This window comes from Arvicanthis niloticus, chromosome 21 (genome assembly GCF_011762505.2).
Source record: "Arvicanthis niloticus isolate mArvNil1 chromosome 21, mArvNil1.pat.X, whole genome shotgun sequence".
Lineage (NCBI taxonomy): Eukaryota > Metazoa > Chordata > Mammalia > Rodentia > Muridae > Arvicanthis > Arvicanthis niloticus.
Genome location: NC_047678.1, coordinates 23307356 through 23328066, shown reverse-complemented (window position 1 = coordinate 23328066; position 20711 = coordinate 23307356). Strand labels below are relative to the sequence as shown.

Genomic DNA, 20711 nt, shown 5'->3' with positions numbered 1-20711 from the left:
CTGGTGTTTGTGAAGGTTAAGAGTATTCAGTCTAATGCTTGTCCCTACCTGAGACCTCTAAGGTCACTCTTAGAGGTTTTAGGGGCCGTGTACATTTTAAATGCTGTACTGAGAGACCCACAGCGCAAAGAGAAGTTTAGGAGCTTGAACAAAAGATGTGTTCAAATAAGCTGTCCTATTTGGCTTTCAATACCCCTGGGGCTCCAGCTCCCAACTGGGGGGGGTAAGGGAGGGGGACGAGGGAGAGGGAGGGAGGGAGGGAGGGAGGGAGGGAGAGAGAGGGAGAGAGGGAGAGGGAGGGAGAGAGAGAGAGAGAGAGAGAGAGAGAGAGAGAGAGAGAGAACACTGATAGTGGGAGCCAACTTTGGCTGAAACAAGGAGGGAGGGAGCCTACTCCAGAAGTGAGCTGGGACTGCTAAGGAGGGTGGCTCTTCTGGTCTCTGGGGTGCAGCAGTTCCCTCTCAGGGCCCTGGGGCTATAGTCTGAGATAGAAATTCCCTCCTGAGACTGATTGACTGGCTTCTAAGGCCATTCCCTAAGCTTTGAATGGGCAGAGAACTGGGCTGGTACCAATCTTCATGGCTTGGTCTAAGCCAGCCCCGAAGGAGCCCTAAGGGGCCGCCAAGCCTAGACCCTACCCTTCTGGCTGTATCTCTGTTGTTCAGGTGCCCCCAACCAGTGAGTTCTCAGAATGTGCACAAGTTTGCTTGCCTTCCTACCTTTGTTCACAACCTGGCTGTCCTCTCTGCCTATACTTCTGACTCTTGAAATCAGCCCTAGCTCCCCCTTCTCTGATTTCCCAACTGAATTCACAGCACTTGGGTCTTTGCCCTGTGTCAAGTTCCTCAAGGTATATGCCCTGCAAAGTCAGGGGATGTGTCATGTCTGGTCCTTGCAAACACCAGCTACCAAACAAATAATGTATGATTGACAACTGGAGGAGACCTCATTTATCTATCTATAGGATGTGATGGTCACACTGGCCTCACCATTCAGGAAGAAGCTCTGGGTGAGACTCCTCCCCTGGAGGTAAGCTGCTCCCCTTGGGGGGCATGCTCAATCAGCTGTTTTTCCCCCCTCAGCCTTCTCATCCTTTGACCAAGTCTTTGTCAACTAAAGAGAACCTTTTTCTAACTCTGCATCTTTCTAAACCTCTGACCCACCAGCTCTGCCTCTTCTGAGCCTGTCTTCTCCACTTTTCCATCCCTAAGGCAGCCCTGACCTTGCTGAGGTATCATCTTTTCACGTCTGGGTACCAATGCGTCCTCCCTCTGGCTGTACTCATTTCTCTTCCAACAGCCTGACAAGACTAACTGAAGGGTCTCAGTGAGCATACTGGTTCACCTAGAATCACTCTCCACGGTGGAAGATTCTAGCACTTGTCTAAGTCTGCCTCACTCCTCTCTGAGCACAGAGGATTATATTTCTCCACCTGTATAGCAGCTATTTAGTGCCACGACACTAGCTCTGGCCAAGAGCCTGGGAACAGAAAGACTCTGTGCTTCTGGCTCAAACATTTGCTTCCCATGGCGAGACTTCCTTAGCTTTCTTCCCTGCCTCATTAATTGTGGATTGATGAAACAGAGGTACCTCAAGTCCAAATAGTTGGCATTCTGAGCCACCCTTGGAAGTCACTGCCCTGGAGAGTCACCCAAACAAGCCATGGGTTTTGTGCAAACAAGAGATAAATGTGTGTTGTGTCATGTGACTGAAGCCTAGCCAAGCCTATTCTGGGTGGTTTGAGGAGTTCGGTAAATAAATGCATGGCTTGGCAAACTGCAGAGATCTGTGTACATTTTATTTTTGTTATCAAAGTGTAGCAGGCACCTAGGGGGCAGGGTAGAGAGCCCTGTGTCCTGGGGCCACCGTACAGGGCTGGAAATGGGTGTGGAGATTGATAAATGGGCAGGGAATGTCACAAGAGAAAGGCTTTCTCTCATTAATGATTTGCCAAGGGCTTGCCCAGAATCTGTTTACATATTTAATCACCGATGAAAGGTTAACGAATCTGGCCCTCTTGGCAGGGGATGGACATTTTTTTCCTCCAATGTTTAGTTCCTGTGGCTGGGAAAGATAGGATTTTTTTTTTTCTGGATTTGCAAAGATTACACACACACACACACACACACACACACACACACACACACACCCCACTGCCAATCTCTCTGAGAAGTTGTAATACAATATTTTACTACCAAGTTGACAGTAATTCAGGACCCAGCTTAGCTGCATCTCTCCATCTTTGAAAGTGTTGAAGGCAAATACAACATGGCTTTGTTTCTTAAGCAAGAACGTGACAACCAGTTACCAGATGGAATATTCCCCCAAAAGTCTGTCTGTGTGCTTCATTCTCATTGCTTGGCTTCTTCAAGTCTTCTACTCTTTGTCCCTTTTTCTCCACGTCTGTTCCACAACCTAGGCATATGGAGCACACCTTTAATCCCAGCACTTGGGAGGCAGAGGCGACTGGATCTGTGGTGCCTATGTTGTGGAGCCCAGAGGGCTCACTGGATCCTGTCTGATGAATAGTCACAATGTTCTTGGAATGCTTGACTAGAAGGTGGAGAATTGAAATATTACTGAGGTCTCCCAACCTCCATCACTCAACCTACACAACCCTAAAAAGATCCCTCCACTTCCCTCTTACAAGTCAGTGAACTTCAGTGGGAAAAGAGAGGGTCTTCTCACTACCTAAGACTCTCGCTAACTTCAGAATGACTTATAAGGAGAGAGGAGCTTGGGGCACCCAGAAAGACCTGGGCTTTCTGTGAAAGCTCTCTGCTGGCTGCTTCCTTGATTTTGGAGTTCTCCCCTTCCCTTCCCTCCCCTTCCCTCCCCTCCCCTCCCCTCCCCTCCCTCCCTCCCTCCCCTCCCCTTCCCCTCCCCTCCCCTTCCCTTCCCTTCCCTTCCCTTCCTTCCCTTCCTTTCCCTTCCTTTCCCTTCCCTTCTTCTTTTCTCTTTTTTTGTCCCCTTTCTTTCTTTTTAAATTGAGACAAGGTCTCAATATGCATCCCTGGCTGTCCTGGAACTCATTATGTAGACCAAGCTGGCCTTGAACTCTCACAGATCCAGTCGCTTCTGCCTCCCAAGGGCTGGGATTATAGGTGTGATCCACATGCCTAGGGTTCTTTATTTTCTTTTCTTTCTTTTCTTTTTTCTCTTTTTCTTTTCTTTCTTTCTTTCTTTCTTTCTTTCTTTCTTTCTTTCTTTCTTTTTTTTTTTTGATTATTTTCAAATAGACTAGTGTGGCTTCCATCATAGGCTGTGATGAGGATCCTGCCAGAGGCTTTGGACCAAAGGGTACTTGACAGATAAGCCTCTCTTCCGAAGGATGGCAAACCTTTTATTTTCTGGTTCTTTGGTTCCCTCTTTGAGGGGTTGCATGGTGCAAGAAAGATGGGGTGGTAGAGGGAAGGGCTTCCTAGGTTGTGTGGGGCAGCAGGGAACGATATGGCTATGGTTGTGTCCAGGGATGGGGCTCTGCCCCTGAGTCAGACTTTACAGGGGTTCTAAACTCCACAGAAAAGCAAGGAGAAGAGACCAAAGACCTACTATGGCCTTCTTAAATGTAAAGGCACCTTTGGTGGTTAATTCTCATGGTCAATTTGACTGGATTTGGCTCTATGCATGGGTGACCTACAATACACCTTCATCCAATGGAAAGTGAAGTTTCTGGATTCCTTTTACAGTCACAGAAAGGGACTAAGGCTTTGTGAAGGGTGTTCCCGAATTTTTCTAAAAAAATGTATGCATACTCTATCTGCATGTACACCTGTGCGCCAGAAGAGAGCAACAGATCCCATTATAGATGCTGTGAGCCATCATATGGTTGCTGGGAATTGAACTCAGGACCTCTGGAAGAGCAGCCCATCCTCTTATCCACTGAGCCATGTTTCCAGCCCCAATGTTCCTGTATGTTACTAGTAATCTTGAGCATGATATACTCAAGGACATCTGTGACACTTTGTTCTCCAATTGAAAGAAGAAAGTGAGATCTTTAAAACCCCTCTGACATTTGAGAGACAAGATTTGCTGGATAGTGATAGGTGATCAGTTATGACTGTCTGTGGTATTCATGGATAAAGTGTTAGTGACTGAGCCCACTTCTGGGTATGAAGTCAAAGGCAGTGACTGGGCCTCCCAAGAGCCCATTCCCATGAGTCTTTGACATTGATCTGCACAGAAAGCACAAGGACCCACACAACAACCAGCGATGCCTGGGGCCTGCTCAGCACCAGGCAGGTGGCTTGAGAATGACGAGGCCTCTAGTGCCCTTGGCTAATGGCTGAAGCACGGCTACTTTTTCTAAAAGGCACAAATTCTGTCTGCTATCTGATAGACATCAGAAATAGACATCATGACATCACAAATTCACAACCAGCTTACACCCATAACAGAATTATAATATATTAATAGCAATATAATAGAATAAAGGCTTGTGGGGACAGCCAATCTTTCAGAAATGGAAGGTTGGCATTCATTGTTTGAGAGGTTGGTTGACGGCTATGCCTTCAGAATCTGGTTAAATTGGAGTGAGTAAGCCCAGGGTTAGTAGCAGAGAATCATGCTCCAAGCAGAACCATTGCGCATGCTGAGACTGGCCCATGAGGCTGTGTGGAGCCTCCTCCTTAATAAGATCTGTGGAAATGAACCCTGTGGCTTCAGAAAGAACGCTGCCAGTAACAAAGGCTCCATGGAGGCTCCAGTCTCCCGAGGAGCTTTGCCATGCCGACATAAACCGGTTGGCTTCTCACCATATAAGGCATTTCTGAAAGGCACTTAAATGTCACATAGGGCAATGTCAATTGCCTAGCTGCTTCAGGGACACGGTGAGCCAGCTCTCCATCTCAGGCACACAGTCTTTCTGGTAGAGCTCTAAAGGATATGCATGGGTGGCCAGGCCAGGATCTTTCCTGCCAATCTTTGGGTACTTGATATGCTTGGCAAGTATGTGAGTGTGTCCTTGCTGCCCACCGAGCACTCTCTGGGAGGAAGCCCTAGTGTGAACGGAGGTAAGATTTTTCAGGGGAGCTCTCAGAGAACCATATAGTGCCACTGCCAAGTACCAAGACGGTCTCTGATAGACAGAACCGTTGGTAAAAGGCCTCATTTCCTGGCCTCTGCCTTTGCTTCTCCATTGCATAGCAGTGGTGGCTCCAGCCCAGGCCCACAGAAGGAGCCCACCTCCACCCAGAGGTAGTGAGGAGAAGCTGAGAAAACGCCAGTGAAGACAATGTGTTTGCAAGCGAGTCAACCTGGCTGCCCTCTTTGTGGGCTGTAACTTGCTCTCCAGCACAGTGACAGGTGGCAGCCACTCTTCTCCATCCCTTGCTCTGACTGCATCTCAGGTGGTTCCCCCTTTACTCCTCTGCACATGAGCTGAAGTCCAGACAGCAAAGCTCACGTAAGGCCGCTCTTCTGTTTCCGGGGCATGGTAGAGATGGCCATCCGTGTCTCTGAAGGGAGAAGGCCTTGTCTCCACTGTGAGGGTGGGAGACTGGGGCCCTCCTTACATGGGCTCCTTGTGGTTTTGTTAGTTTGAAAGGCACAAGGAAGCATATGCTGACAGGAGAGTAGGCCTCAGGTTCCTATGAACAGTGTTTGGATGATCTAGCTTTGTCGGTTCCTTCGTTCCTGCTCTGATACCAGGGTGTAGCATAAAGAGAGGGCCATACTTCCCAAAATGGTGGGTTCCAAATCAACCTCGAGGGCAGAAAATGGGAAAATAAGGGGAGACAGTCCCTCCTGAGTTCCATGCTAGTCTGAATCCAGATGAAAAGTGGCCACAGCCAGCTCCCTTAGCCCAGTTATAGCTGATAAGAAACCAACCATCTGCTCCTCCTCTCCCTCTCTGCTGGGTACTGTCAGAGGCGGAGGAGAGCTGGGCTGCCTGGCACGGAAGGCAAGGCTCCCTTTTCCCACTCCACTTAAGTATTCCTGAGAGACTGGTGAGAACAGAGGCTGCCTTACTATGGGCATCTTGTCGGAGGACCCAGTGCTGAGGAGAGCCTGCCTATGTTGGAGATCCCTTCCAAGGACTTTGAGAAACTAGACTCTCCATCCCAGTGCTCATTCAGTTCAGTACACTACAGGCCTTGAGAACCATGGGGAGACTTTAGGAGGAAAAGGCAGATGAGGCAAAAAGTGAGTGAACGTTCTCTCTCTCTCTCTCTCTCTCTCTCTCTCTCTCTCTCTCTCTCGTATGTGTGTGCGTGAGAGAGAGAGAGGAGAAAGAGGAGGAGGAGGAAGAGGAGGAAGAGGAGGAAGAAGAGGAAGAAGAGGAGGAAGAAGAGGAAGAGGAGGAAGAGGAAGAAGGCATATTAACATTAATTAATACAGGCAGGTGTGGAGGGGGTAGGATCCAGTCTCTGGGGCAGGGCAGTAGTCTCAGCTGAGGGTCAGATGAGGCCCGAGGTGTTCTCCTGCAGGCTGTATTCCCTGTTCTTCTTCACCCTCCAGCTGATAAAGAAGAGCAGCAGTGTTCCCAAGGCCTTGTAGACCACCTGTAGGCCCAGGTACCTATGAGGCAGGAAGAGACAGGAAGGGTGAGGCCCAGGGGCAGTGGGAAGATGAACATCATTTTCACAGTGGCCTAGGAGCTGTGAAGACTGTTACTCAGGTAACGAGCTGTCACCTCTCAGGTGGTCACTGTGGATGAACACAGGACATCAGGGATCCTCTGCTCTCCAGTGGCATCACTAATGGGTAGAGGTGACACTACTGTCCCAGCTGTCTCCAGAGGGTCTGTATCTTTCTGCTGCCTCTCTGCTGGCCTTCCTTCTCTAACCGTCCTCACTATTTCTAGCTCCTGTACAGCCCCTGCAAGCCCATCTCCATCATTTCTAGATGATGGAACGGAAGCAACAGAAGAGATGGCTGGATGTGGCTCACTGACATAGGTTGGACTCCCTTCCTTAGACCTCTGCTGGGGGCCATGCTGTGTTCCCTCTCTCTGAGTGGTGGAGATTGCCTGGTGTCTTTCCATATTCATAATCTCTCTCAGGCTCCAGGCACCCCTTTACCTTTGGTGAACATTGCTGCTCTGAGTAGGCTCGTGAGAGACAGTACCTTGGGGATACTTCAATGCAGACCCTGTGTCTCCTCACTTGAATGGCTCCTTATAGGTCCCCAAATGCCTGCCCTGATAGCCTCTGCTCTTTGTCCATGGCAGAATCTATGGAGACATCCCCTTCTATCTTCTCCCGTAAAAACCTGACAGCCCCCACAACATCCATGATGTTTTTTAAAAAAAAAAATGGCTTTTTTCCCCCTGTGCTGAGACTACAGGCCTAATCTCCCAGGCACCTGTGTGTGTGTGAGCCCTCACCTGTTTCGGAGAGCATCGTTGTCATAATATGTACAGGCCCCTCGTCTCCCTGAGCATAGGTAGTTCCACCGGATACAGGAGGAGTCGATGAGGAGGCCATAAAGGGATGGAGATGGCAGCCAGGCTGGCAACAATAGGAAAGAGAATTCAGAGGTGGCTCTGCAGTCAGAGATTCTGGAGCCCCCACACCAATGGTACACAGTCCACACATTGCCCTCGGAATCACAGCGACGTGGGAAAGCAGACAACTGCGGTGAAGCTTGAGTTCCCCTTTCACCAGAAGGCTTAGGAGAGAAAGGGGACTCCTTTCTGGGCAGAATGAATCACAGGGTCAACCTGGTGTCAGCTCAGACACATTGCACCGTTCTCATGCTCAAGGTTAGCCCCAGAAAGAAATTCCATCTCGAGAGTGCTAATGTCCCTGAGCTCTCCCCACAGCCCCTGTGGGTGACTGCATTCACTGCAATGAAGAGCAAGTGAGGGAGAGGACCCATGGGTCCACTGAACCCCATTTCACCGAAGTTTAAGTCCCATGCTCTTCTCCCACTCCAAACTACCCCACTAGGTTAGACAACACCCGTTGGAGACCTTTAATACCCTCATCTTGCTCAGAACACAGGCTGGCAAAATATCGAAGCACCTGAATGTGAAGATGAAGTCCAGTAGGGCACAACGCTTTCCTGGGTGCTGAATATTTTAGATGCCCACTACCCAACCCCACCAAACTTTGTGGTGCTAGCCAGGTTGTGAGCAGCCAACGGGTCAGGGTGGACTTGTCCAGCAGCCAGTAGGTCAGAGTGGACTTGTCCGGTAGCCAGTGGGTCAGTGTGGACTTGTCCAGGATTTACATTGGGGATGGATCATCCCATTCTCAGAAACACAGTGCTAAAAACACCTGACTATCTAGCATCCTCTGAGTTTCTGTTTCTGGAAGAAAGAGGCAATTCGGCCCTGTGTCCCTACCCACATTGAGACACTCCCAAGAGCAGCCTCTCAGGCCCTGCTTACTTTCCAGTTTGCAGGTGAACAGTGGCTGGAAACTGGCCCTAGTGACACATCCCTAAATAGAAGTCAAGGAGAGTTTTCAACCACATCTCAGTGCGTGACTGTAAACCTGCTGGGGTTTATAAATAGGCAATCTTTTCATCTAACCCAGAGTGAAGCTGTGTTCTTAAGCAACGAGAGGAATTCCTCCAGGCCTGGGTTTCTAACTATGGTCCCACATAGTTATCTGAGCTCAGGTGGAAAAGAGGAAGCAAGCAAGTACTTGGAGCAGTGGGACAGAGAGGCTATTCTCTAGGTCACCAATAGAAGTGGGGTAGAAGGTCCTCTGGGATTCCTCTGGGAGGAATGCCAGGACTCTTTCCCTGCCAGGGCATTAGCGTAAATTATAAACCAGCTATAGATGGTAAGTCATAAATATAATACAAGAAGCTGGGCTAACCAACTAGCCTCAACCTGGACCAGATACCGTATGTCCTCTGTGTGGCCCCAGGAATGTGACAGTTGTCATTTAGAGGGTTAAGGGTCCTTTGGAACTTAGAGACTGCATTTAAGACAAGTGGCTTGCAGCTAAGAGACTCCATTAAAAAATGCTGGCTCAGACCCCGCAATAGGCTCCTGCCCTTCTGACTTCAGTAGGAGTGTTGACACACACTGGAAATTTAATGAAAGCCATGGCAGGGCAAGATGTGACCTGCACCCCTGTATAATACTGCAGAATACTCCATATGGGTTTCAGTGGTTAAGGTAGGAAGGCGCACATTGATAGTAATTCAAGTCCTTCTGCCTGGAACCTCCAAGTTCCCCACCCCTGAAATTCTTAGTACAAAGTTCCTCTGTTAAATTCAATCTCTATACTTTTGTTCATCCATCATTGCAAGACCTCCACATCAATGCCTAGGGTTCGGTCTAATGCATGAATGTGTCAAGGGTGTCAAAGGGCAGACCAGAGTTGGAGGGCTGGGAAAGCACCTACTATGTGTCCCCTCACCCCTCAGTCCCTGCGCTCAGGGAAGTCAGATGCCTCCTGCTCCCGTGGGAGTTCTCCCTCCCTGTTGGTCTCTGCTGATCGGTGTCTGCACAGCTTGAGTGTTTTGAGTGCAGATGCCTGGGCTCCAGGCTACTTGAGGACAGACAGGGTTCGGAGGCAGAGGGTCCCCCACAGGAGAGAGATTTGCTGAACCGCGGCAGAGGACTGAAGTTTGGAAAATGGGAGGGAAGCCAGGGCTCAGCTCAGAAACTGCTCTGTCTAGGGCAGGAATGCAAGGTCTTGTTTCCTAGGGCGGATTCTTGGAGAAAGATTTAAAAATACCTGCTTTTAACTCTGTATTCGGCACACTCTCAGCTGTGACCTTTTCTTTTTCTTACATAATTTAAATTTGGTTTGAATTTTGTAGGCAGGATCTTTTCCGATCTCAAGCAATCAGGCAAACTGTCATTTGTCAGGGTTTGGTACTTGTTGTTAGGAATACACAGCTTCTCTATACAGGCAAGATGAACCTGGGCTTCTTGTCCTAACCCTGCCCTGCCCCCACATAGCCTTTACATGATCACAGTCCAGGGCGTCTAGTCCAGAAGGAAGCTCTTAAATTACCTACCCAGCAAACGCATCAACAAGAACTGTACCCCAATGGCAAATGACTTTTCATCTTGGTTCACCACACTGAAAAGGAAAACAGGAAGTTAGTACCAGGAGGACTTTGGGCTGTAGCGTCACCTGGAGGGTGTGAGGTGTGGGGAATAGAAAGACTCAGAGAAGATCAGAACTGGTCCTCATGGAGTCTGACCAGGCACATGGATGAGAGTCATCTGCTGAATGCCTGTTATACCCACTGTTCTCAAAGCGTTGTTGCTGGATCAGAGGCATCGCCCAGGCTACATTCAAACTACAAATTCTCAGCTTGGAATCCATTAAAAACGTGGATAATTCCAGGAGAGTTGGAGGCAAACTTGAGTTTGAGAACTAATAGTCTGTATTGTTTTCAGGACTGTCCAGAGACTTCTTGGAGAGAAAGCAGGCAAGAGAGACCAAGTAGAAAGAAACATCTGGCTGGATGCTTAGGCAGCAGGTCTGAACAACACCCACAGAATATCTTGTACCAGGAAAAGAGGGCCCTGGGCTATCAGCTTCTGTGCAGATCTGAAACAATTCCTTGCCTGGGGCCAGCTTTGTAAGGTGTGACTGGAGCAGCTGCATAGGACGCTACATCAGAGAGGCTCAGCCTTGGTTTACATCTGTCTTAATGATTCACCGGCTTTATAATTTCATTTGCATCAGGTTGCATGGATCCTGTGCGTGATCCTGCTTTCTACCTTTCCTCCTTCAAGAGAGTGAAGGCAAGGCCAGGAAGAGGTTCAGCTCTCCCTAGAGAGTTGCCACCTCAACTGGAGAGTCAAATGGGGGTTGACATCTCATACACAGGGTGAGGCGCTCAGAGCAGTAAGTAGAAGCACCTGCTGTGTGACCAGACTCCGGCTTCTCCATGCTTTCCCCACTCGTGCTCCTGGGTGGGTGATTATCATTTAGAAAAGGATTTGGAGCTGAGGACAGAGAGGAAGAGAACTCAAAAGTGACCTCCAGGCCACTTCACACTGTCTTATAACCATTGCCAAAGTCAGCATCTGAGGGATATCCCCAGGGGGATGACCCAGTAAAGGGAGGCTCTTTGGAGTTCAAGTAGGAGAAAGAGGGACCATCTGGGATCTCCCAATGGACAGTGCCTGGAATCCCAATTGAATGGATGTTCCTTCCCTCTGTATCAGCTTGTCCAATGGCCTGATCCACAATGGATGCCTGTGATAGCTAATCTTCATTACCAACTTATGGATCTGGAAATCACCTGGGAAACAAACTTCTTGGTGTGTCCATGAGGATGTATCCTGAGGGGTTTGACAAAGTTGGGAGGATGTACTCCTGAATGTTCATGGTACTATTTAATAGTTTGGGGTTCTGGGAAGAATGGAAAGAGACCAGCCTTGGATAGAGTAAAATACATATGCTAAGCGAGAGGTCTGTCGCTAAGTTACATGCTTGACACAACATCTGGTCCTTCCTCATTGCTTAACCTTCTTGGGAAAGAGGTCTTAACCAATATGGAGAACACCAGCCCCCATCTCTTTTTTGAGGTAGGGCAGTCAGTGGTCCTCAACCTTCCTAATGTTGCAACCCTTTAATTCAGTACCTCATGTTGTGGTGACCCCTCCCAAACACTAAATTACTTTGTTGCTACTTCCTTAACTGTAATTTTGCTACTGTTATGAATTGTAATGTAAGTTCTGTGTTTTCCAATGGTTGTAGTAGGTGACCCCTGTGAAAGGGTCATTCAACCCCCAAAGGGGTTATTATCCATATGTTGAGAGCCTCATGAGGTAGGGTCTCATGTCCTTTAGGCTGGCCTATAACTTACTATATAGGCAAAGAAGACCTTGAACTCCTGGTTCCCCTGCTCCCAAGGCCTAGGTTTATAGACACCACCACGCCCAGCAGAGGCACTTCTATTTACAAAGCAATTGACCCTGCAACACAGACACTCACACAAAGAGGTGGATATCACTATCTCCCTCTCATAGTCAAGAAAACTGAAGCTCATGAGGTCAGGCAACACCCAAAACACTCAGGTTGAGACTTTTAATCCAGCCTCTGTGTTTCTCCTCTGCTTCCAAGTAAGCTAATGGGGCTGGATGAGTGGGAGGCTAGAGTCAAGCAGGAGGTGGTTAGGAGAACTTGGGTGAGATTTCTTTTCTTTTTTTCTTTTTTTTTTCTTTCTTTTTCCTTCTTGGTAGAATGAGGTAAGAGAGAGGCACTCTCTATAAAAACCAGACCCTCCCCTTGTTCCCACCCTGGTCCCTTGTCCCTCCAACCTGAGCACTGGGTCTCCAGCCTCCTGCAATTTTCTCATGTTCAGCCCTTTCTTACAGCTTTTGCTTTGCTTCTGAAACTTTCCTCAGTTCCTGACTCGCTGATTTTAAGATTCTCCTTTTCTTTTAAGGTTGAAGAATAAGTGAATCTGTAAGCAAGGCCCGTCTTTAACCCATGGCTCAGCCTTTTGACAGTTCTGCCATCCTGGGCTACAATCTAACTTCCCACAAATAAAAATGGGGTGGCCAACAGGGCCTATGTTTCATGGATACTAGGGGCACGAGCAAGGCTTCCCTACAAGGAGCTCCTCCTGGGACAGAAAACTCCTGCCATCAGTGTACCTGCTGTCTTTTCTTCTCACCATTGGACACTTGTAGGTTGCTGTTAAGACCCTCAGGGCCAGTTGAGGGAGGAGAGACTCTGAGTAGGAGACAGGCTGGAATGTCAAAGAGAGAGATGGGGTGGAAGCTGCAGTCAGAGGCTCAGAGATGTCACTCACCGTAGGACCATCATGTAGAGCGGGTTGTGGGAGACGCAGGCGATGAGCGCCGCGAAGGAGATGAGGAAGATGGCTGGGAGCAGCAGCTGTGCACAGGACACAGGGCACGAGCCTGTCTTGGCTGACGCAGCTCCCCCAGTCACACAGCTGCAGTTCAGATAGATCTTGAAGAGCAGGAGGGGCCATGTCATGATTTCACCTCAGTCTGTGTCACACGTCCACACTACCTCCCACCAATACGAACAAATCCCTCTGCCCTTCCTCCAGCCCTCCAGGGATGGGGGCAAAGCTTCCGATTTGAAAACTGAAGAGCTCAGCTGAAGGTTTTAGAGTACCCCGTGGGGGTCCTGGCTCTTTCACCGTTTGGGGCATTAGAAATGGTCTTCACCCAGAGTCCAGCATGGGCTGAACTCCTACAACCTCTCCAACATCTGAACGCCCAAGATTCCAGGCAAAGCAGCCTCAGCTCAGCGCCTGGAGCCGGGGAGCTCTCCTCTCCGTCCAGCCCGCTGTGGCGGTTGTACAACTTGTTATGGGGAGAAGGTATACTCTGCATTCTCCCAATAACAATAATGGAGTCTCTTGAACGCTCTGCAGCACTCCCCACTGAAGAGGTGTCCTTTGGCCTAAGAGGAGACCCCAGAGGAGGACCCTGCCTCGCCATAGTTCTGTGTGGCTCAATACTGTTGTTCAACTCGTTTGGTAGCCACTGCTGCTCATCTGGTCATCTTTGCCATCCCTCCTTGCAGTGGCTGATGGACCAGCCTATAATGATGTTGGTGTGACAGCTGTTATGGAGTTATGCCAACCAATGAGCTAGGAGGCCTCCCTCCATCAGTCAGTGGGACTGTGCCTCTGGAGCTCAGACATTCCTAAAACACGATAGATATTGCTGTAACCTCCCACAATCTGGATCTTAAAATATCAAGGCTCCCCCTCCCCCTTATAATTTATTATTTTTTTTCCTTGCTATCACGGTAATGGATATTATCTTGATGTACTTGTGCTGTTATTGGAAGCTTGTCAAGATTATTTCTGGAAGTAAATGAGTCAGAGGTAAGTAAACAAAGATAAGAAAACCACAGAAGCCACCACTCCTCCAGTTAAAAGGCAAACTAAGCTACTATCTTGTCTTAGCGCCTCACCTTTCTCTACCTGAGAGCCACGTGCCTTTGTCCATAGTGAAGGCTGGAGAAGCGGCTTTTTCCTGTCACCTCCGAAGAGGTGGTAAGTGAGGGCTAGCCTGGTCCATGGCCTACACACAGGTGCATTCTTTCTATGGGGGCATCCTATAGTAATGGCGTAGACTTTCCATTGCCCTCATGGGAGGGAGTTAAGAGGAGGAATAATCTACCTCCTAAGCCTGGCCCTGCCCTGCTCTGGGCCTGTCTGACCCTTGTTCTGCTAGCTGTGACACTTGTGGCCAGGCCTTCCTTCAGCTTCTGTGGTGCATTCCCACCTGTGCTTGGTACTTGTTCTTCCTTCACCTGCAAATGGACTTCCAGGTTTCCCTAGGATTCCTCTGCTCTTTGCTCAGGTGGTGTAAGTCACCTCAGGAAGTCTCCCAGCATTCATTGTGTGCATTCATTGGACTGGATGTAAACTGTGAGACCAGGGCTTTCTGTCAACATGGTGGCTGCACACATGGATGTCTGTTTGCTAACTAGTAAACAAATGACTGGAGGAGTCATTTGCTGATCCCAGAAGGCCTGGGGCCACTGTCCTCACATAGTGATGGATAAGTTCCCTTGTAGGTTGTCTAAGAAGGAGACACTTAGAACTTTCATTTCTAACCCTAGATTGGCACTTAATTTCGTAGCTTCAGGCCAACTCTGGGCCACTTCTGGGAGCTTAGGGCTTGAAGCAAAGGCCCTTGACTGTTGCTCCCAGCACTGGCCTCTCAGGTCCAAGTCACAGGGGACCCTCTGCTCCCATCCCATGTGACTCTATAACATGGTCCGAGCCCAGAACCCAGAAGTTCCCCCTACAGGGAGCCATCAGTATCAGTCATAACTCTACTGTGGGCAAATGCTTGGACTTGTTTCCATAGTCTTGCCAAGTCCCCAAGAATGAATGAGTTGGTCTTGGGCCAATCTTTAATTGACTTTAGGCTGTGGGCATCTGGTCGTGACCCTGGGGCAGGGAAGGTAGAGAGAGGGTGGAGGAGGCTAGGATGCTGATACTGAGTACCAAGGAACAGTTTTTGAGGTAACACACTGAGCCTCAAAGCTCCATGTGGTTCTGTCTACCCCTGTGACCCCTTTGTCCTTACTGGTTCCTTAGAAGCCGCTGAGCTCATGTTGAGGCTGCTGCAGCCGGCGTGGCAGGGGGAGAGGTACTCGACACCATTGTCTCCGCAGACAGGATGGAAGATGGAATCTGGGCACAAGCAGTCCCTGCGGCAGGCAGGAGGCTGTGGATGTATAGAACTTGATGTGCTGCCAGCAAAACAGGAAGCAAGGAGTCAAACAAAGCACGATGAAGAAACAGCAGGAGTTCCTGGCCTGGCTGATGTGCCTGCATGCCCCTGTTTGTCTTGGGCCAGAGCTACCCTAGGATCTGAACTCAGCCCGTGGGAGCCTGTTATGAATCTGGCATGGTTTGGAAATCATGGCCCTCTTTGTTTCTCCTGACCCATGGAGCCCAAACCCACCAATTACTCAGTTGCAAAGGTCTAGCCAGACCCCCTTCCCCCCCCCCGCCCCCATGCCATTGTCAGTTAAAATGACCAACAGACAGACTCTGTTGAAGGAAATGGTCTATGCTACAGTGATGTCATTAATAACATTTGCTTTCTCTCATTGCCCAGCTAGGTGTTGGCTCAAGGCAGGGGCTGAGACCTTTGGAGGCAACTGAGGTTTGCATGGACTGTTCATCTCCTGAGACAAATAGATTCGCTGATCTGGGTCTGTCCATTCCCCTCCCTGGCCAGAACTTCATCAAAGTCGATTTTGATGGCTGATCTTATTCTTTGGGGAAGTTCTGAGGGCTGAGTTGTACATTGATAAATAACAGTAGCGACTGTTGGCATTTATGGGACATCACAACGGAAGGGGCTTTTTGTGTGTGGATGACTTCCTCGTAGCAACAGAGAGCATCATACCTAGAACTCAAGGCCAGGCAGGTGACAGAGGTGGGACCAAATTCCCAGTGAAAAGTACCCCAAGGTCCCCAAACTTTCAGGGTTCTCTGAGTCCCCAGTCAGCCTGCAGAGCAGTGGCGAGTTCCTCATGCAAAGGAGTCCCCTCCTTTGTTCTGTTCTCCTCCCTCACTTATCAACTATGGAGGAGGTCATTTCACACTATGATTTTTTGCCTTTTGCCTGATGCTGTGGCAGTATTTGGAGATGTTGCTCTCCAAGAGAGAAGAAAAAGTTGCAAGGTGATTACCCAGGGTGGGGTAGGGGGGTGGGAGGACATAGGGGGTGAACATGTTCCTTGCTCACGGGGTTGTAACACTCTTTCTGAAGATAAAGCTTGACTCTAAACTTATTTAAGCAAACAGATTGGTCCTTTGACCTGCCTCTGCCTCTCCAGCCCTTGGTTTTTACAGTGTGTCACCATTTTAATTGTTCATCTTGAAATCTTTTCAAGTCTCCTCTCCTCTTTCTTTGACAGCTCAGTGAGACTCTAACGCTAGCTGGTCCAGAGCTAACACCAACCATTGCTTATTTCCTGGCTCCTATGGCTCAGGTTCACTCAACACTAAACTGACCAGTTTCTGTTGCTTCTTAGAAAACCGAACCCTAAGCCCAACCACAACAGCTGGCCGAGCTCATCTCATAATGGAATGTACTATTTGAGACCTGGTTTCCCGTGTCACCATGCGAGAGAGCAGATCCACTGAGCAGGAGGGAGGAGGTAAAGGCAGAGAAGAGAGACATACAGTGGCTGGATTCAGGCTGGGCTTACATAGGGTATCTCACATCCCTTAGTCCATACCTGGGAGGGTAGACCTCAGCCACAGCTGGTGTGGAACATCCCATAAAGAAGAGAGGGGCACATAGGATCATGGAGATGGTCATAATGGTGGCAGCTACTCGGGGGATGGTTTGCAGAGGGAAAGCAAAACGTTTCATGAGGATTCCTCCAAATAGCATTCCCAAGGCCGCAGCTGGAAGGTTTACAGCGCCTAGGTGAGAAAGAGAGGAGCTGGATGCACAGCCTGGGAGCCATGAGCTGAACCACCAGGAAGGAACACAGCTTCATGAAGGAGCAGTGGTGGGCATGTTCAAGGAAGATAGTAGTTAGTGGCTGACTACTGAGTATCATTAACTATCGGGTGTTTGCTGGGTTGCTTTACTAGAGGTTGGCTAGCTTGATCAAAGAGCCAAGAGGCAGTCAACTTCTGACACCTTATCACCCAGCGCTTGGGAAGTGGAGGCAGAGGGTTCAGGAATTCTAGGTGATCTTCAGCTATGTAGCAAGTTCAGAATCACCCCGGGGCTATTCTAGGACTTGTCTCAAAGAGACAAAATTGAAAACATGACAACAAGAACAAGAACAAGGAGGTAAATCATTCTCGGGTGGCGACCCCTGATCCGAGACTGAAGGCTGGAGAAATGATATCATCCCTAAAGGCTACACAAGACTTCAGTGTGGACAGAGAAGTCACCCTCAGATCTCATGCCCTGGTTATCTTGTCAAATCTTTGGTCAAATTCACCTATAGATCGGGCCCAGTTATTCATCTAGGCACTTGGTGGAACACCCACTAATGGTTCTTAGCATCTACTGCAAGAAGTACGAGCACCCCCAACACGGATTCATTAGTCCAGGTGGGGGACAAGCATCTGCCCTGTCCTTGTGTAAAGGAGCCTGATGTGACACAGGGTTCAGACTCAAGTCCCTAGAGAAGGAAGCCCCTAGACAGTGTTATACATGTCTCAAGCTCCATGTTCCCTCTCTACTCTGTTGCCCATGATAAGGTCAGTTGGGAGGATATCAGATTCCTACCCTCTTGATGGAAAGGAAGGCAGCCTCTAGTCTCTACCCACTCCTGAATAGAAGAATAGGAGTCTCAGAGTCCTGCCAAAATCATTCTAGATTGCCAACCAGGAAAAATGTTCTTAAAATTCTTTCTCTTGGGCAAGCCCTCCTGTCTCCTGCCTGTATCCGGTCTGGCCCTCCGTTATCTCTGGATGGACTGTACAGTACCCAGTTCCTCCCCAGGGCAGCACCACCCGGGCCCTGCAGTGCCCTCTGACACACCAATGAGGAGGTTGGCATAGGCTGCTGGAGCACCATACTGCTTCTCCAGGAACTTGTTGAGGAATGTGGAGAGGCCAGCAATGACTGAGGAGAAGGTACACTGGCTCAGGACCACCAGCATGAAGAGCGGGTTTAGCAGCAGCCTCAGGAAGATGCGGGGGAACCCTGCAGGCAGACAGCTGTTAGGAGACAGGCCTTGGCAAGAGCATCACAGGCTTCCTAGAGCCTTGCCGTCACCCTGACTCATCCACAGGGACAGCTTCCTCTCTTCCTTGGGGCAGAATCAGAGACACCCAGACTCCCAGCAGTCAGCCCAGGGTCCTTGGATTTCCACTCACCACGCTTATGGTCTGACTAAGAGGATGCTGGTGGTGGGTAAATAGAAACACTGCTCACACTGAGAAAGGTCTCCTCCCACAACTGCCATCTCTATAGGAAGAGAAGAGAGAGCAGAAGGGGGAGACTTGGAAGGGGGGTGACTGGCTCTGCCTGAAGTGGGGTTTACTGGTCCCTGTAAAGAACCAGTCACCAGGGTCCTTGGTAGGAATCTGGGAAATGAGGCAGTCACAGACCTTATTGTTTCTTGTTGCCCTTTACTCTGTACCTGGCCTCCTGCCTCCCAGAACCAGCCCACCCTAGGCTGCTGGGGCAGTCAGTTACGTTTAATGAAATCCATCAGGGAGCCTCTTGACTTGTTCTCCTCCATCTTCATTGTTTCTTCTGCGGTAACAGACCTCTGAAGGTAGCAAACATGACGATGTTAATGGCCCATCCTTGAGCCCTTGACTCTCTGGACTCAGTGGCTCAAGGACCACACATGTGTAGGAGGGCATCTGGAGAATGCACTCCTGAAGCAGACACCACCTGTGTTTTCAGGAGCCTGGTGCCTTGGCAGGAGGCCAGAGTGACTCTGTGCCAACACCTCCCACAGTACCTGTGGGCATATTATTTCATCTGACTTTCCCATGACTGATGCCAAAAGCATTGTCCTGGACTCTAGCTTTGTCTATGTTATGACTATGCTGTGTCCCATATGCAGATTCTGGAGACGTCTGGCTTCTAAGACACAGGGGTCTACAATGTCTGCTGTTCTCAGCTCTCCTTTTCTTTTTTTTTTTTCTTTTTTTTTTTGTTTTTCGAGACAGGGTTTCTCTGTGTAGTCCGGGCAGTCCTGGAACTCACTCTGTAGACCAGGCTGGCCTCGAACTCAGAAATCCGCCTGCCTCTGCCTCCCAAGTGCTGGGATTAAAGGCGTGCACCACCACGCCCGGCTCCCTCAGCTCTCCTTTTCTATGTCCTCTCTGGGTCCCTGCTTTCTCCTTGGTCCAGAGGAAAGCCCTATTGTAGGCTCTGTCTTAACCATTACCTGTGCTTTCTGGGCACATTACCTCAGTGCCCTCGCCAGTCTCTGAAGCCAGCAACTGCAGCCAGAGGCCCCAGCTCTCTCCGAGCCACTCATAGACAGAGGCCAGGACTTTGCCATAAGCATTTTCTGATGCTCCCATTAACTGAGTTCCTCTGCGCTGGGCAACATGCCCATCACTCTCCATCCATTGCCTCGCTCCTCACAACTTCCTTCCCAGACAGATTCTTTAATTACTCCCAAGAACTTTACAAGAGAGGAAACATAGAAACAAAGCAACTTGCCTAATATCATTCAGCAAGTTTACGAGTGGAACAGTCTTCAAGCTCAGAGCTGTCCAACTCTTAGCCTATCAAAACACGTCATAACCTCTTAAATGCTTCTTTGGGATAAGCTTTGGGCCTCTACTCACACCCCTCTACCCACAGTGGGGGCCTTTCTGTCTTAAATCATAGACACAAAGCAGCAGCCAACCCAGTTTTCAGCCAAACCTTTGTATCACTGCTCAGAAACAGGCAGGCAGGCCTTTGTCCCATCTCCCTGATGGCCATCGCCCTGACCCTCAACCATGTTTCCCTTCTTTCTCTTGAGCCTCTCAGGTCTCCAATCTTCATTCTTTCATGAGCCTCAATTTCAGCCAACTGCCATATTGTCACTCCATGGCCACACAGTCACCATAGTGCCCAGAACCCACAGGAGAAAGCATTGGACCTTTTAGTGTACCATAAAGACTCCACCCAGTCTTCTCTCTGCTGCTTCCTAGTTTCATCTTTCTGGTTTTTTTTTTTTTCCCCCAGAAAACACAACCCTGCCTCAGACACTCTCCTTCTCAGCCCATCCTTGCACCACGCCCACACTCACACCTTGAGCTGACTCCCCCTTCTCACCAGGCGTTCAGGCTCAAACCTTAGTAAGCTCCATTAAATGTCCATGTGTGTGTGTGTGTCTGTGTGTCTGTGTGTCTATGTGGAGGCCTTGGATGTCATCTTTCTGGTACCACTCATCTTGATTAAGTATATATACAAATACAGATCGATCGATCTATGTATCTATGTATCTATGTATCTATCTATGTATCTATCTATGTATCTATCTATGTATCTATGTATCTATCTATGTATCTATCTATCTATCTATCTATCTATCTATCTATCTATCTATCTATCTATCTGTTTTCAGACATACCAGAAGAGAACACCAGATCCCATTACAGACGAACTACCATGTAGTTGCTGGGAATTGACTTCAGGACCTCTGGAAGAGCAGTCAGTGCTCTTAACCACTGAACCATCTCTCTAGGCCCCCATATTGATTTTTTTCTTTTTCTTTTCTTTTTTTTTTTTTTTTGTTTTTTTGTTTTGTTTTGTTTTTCAAGACAGGGTTTCTCTGTGTAGCCCTGGCTGTCCTGGAACTCACTCTGTAGACCAGGCTGGCCTTGAACTCAGGAATCCG

At 49.0% G+C, this 20711-nt stretch overlaps 1 protein-coding gene across 2 annotated transcripts in view; it reads right to left on the bottom strand.

Annotated features, from left to right (window-relative positions):
* Window positions 1-4382: 4382 nt before the first annotated feature.
* Slco2a1 (solute carrier organic anion transporter family member 2A1) overlaps window positions 4383-20711 on the bottom strand; it is an 80076-nt gene continuing 63747 nt past the window's right edge. For both annotated transcript variants that reach the window (XM_034484415.2, XM_076917380.1), the window contains exons 7-14: window positions 18557-18632; window positions 17897-18061; window positions 16629-16818; window positions 14960-15125; window positions 12688-12851; window positions 9928-9992; window positions 7328-7451; window positions 4383-6519 (exon numbers count right to left, since the gene is read on the bottom strand). In XM_034484415.2, the coding sequence (XP_034340306.1) occupies window positions 6399-6519; window positions 7328-7451; window positions 9928-9992; window positions 12688-12851; window positions 14960-15125; window positions 16629-16818; window positions 17897-18061; window positions 18557-18632 (1071 nt within the window). In that variant the 3' untranslated portion in view covers window positions 4383-6398. The remainder of the gene's footprint in view (window positions 6520-7327; window positions 7452-9927; window positions 9993-12687; window positions 12852-14959; window positions 15126-16628; window positions 16819-17896; window positions 18062-18556; window positions 18633-20711) is intronic.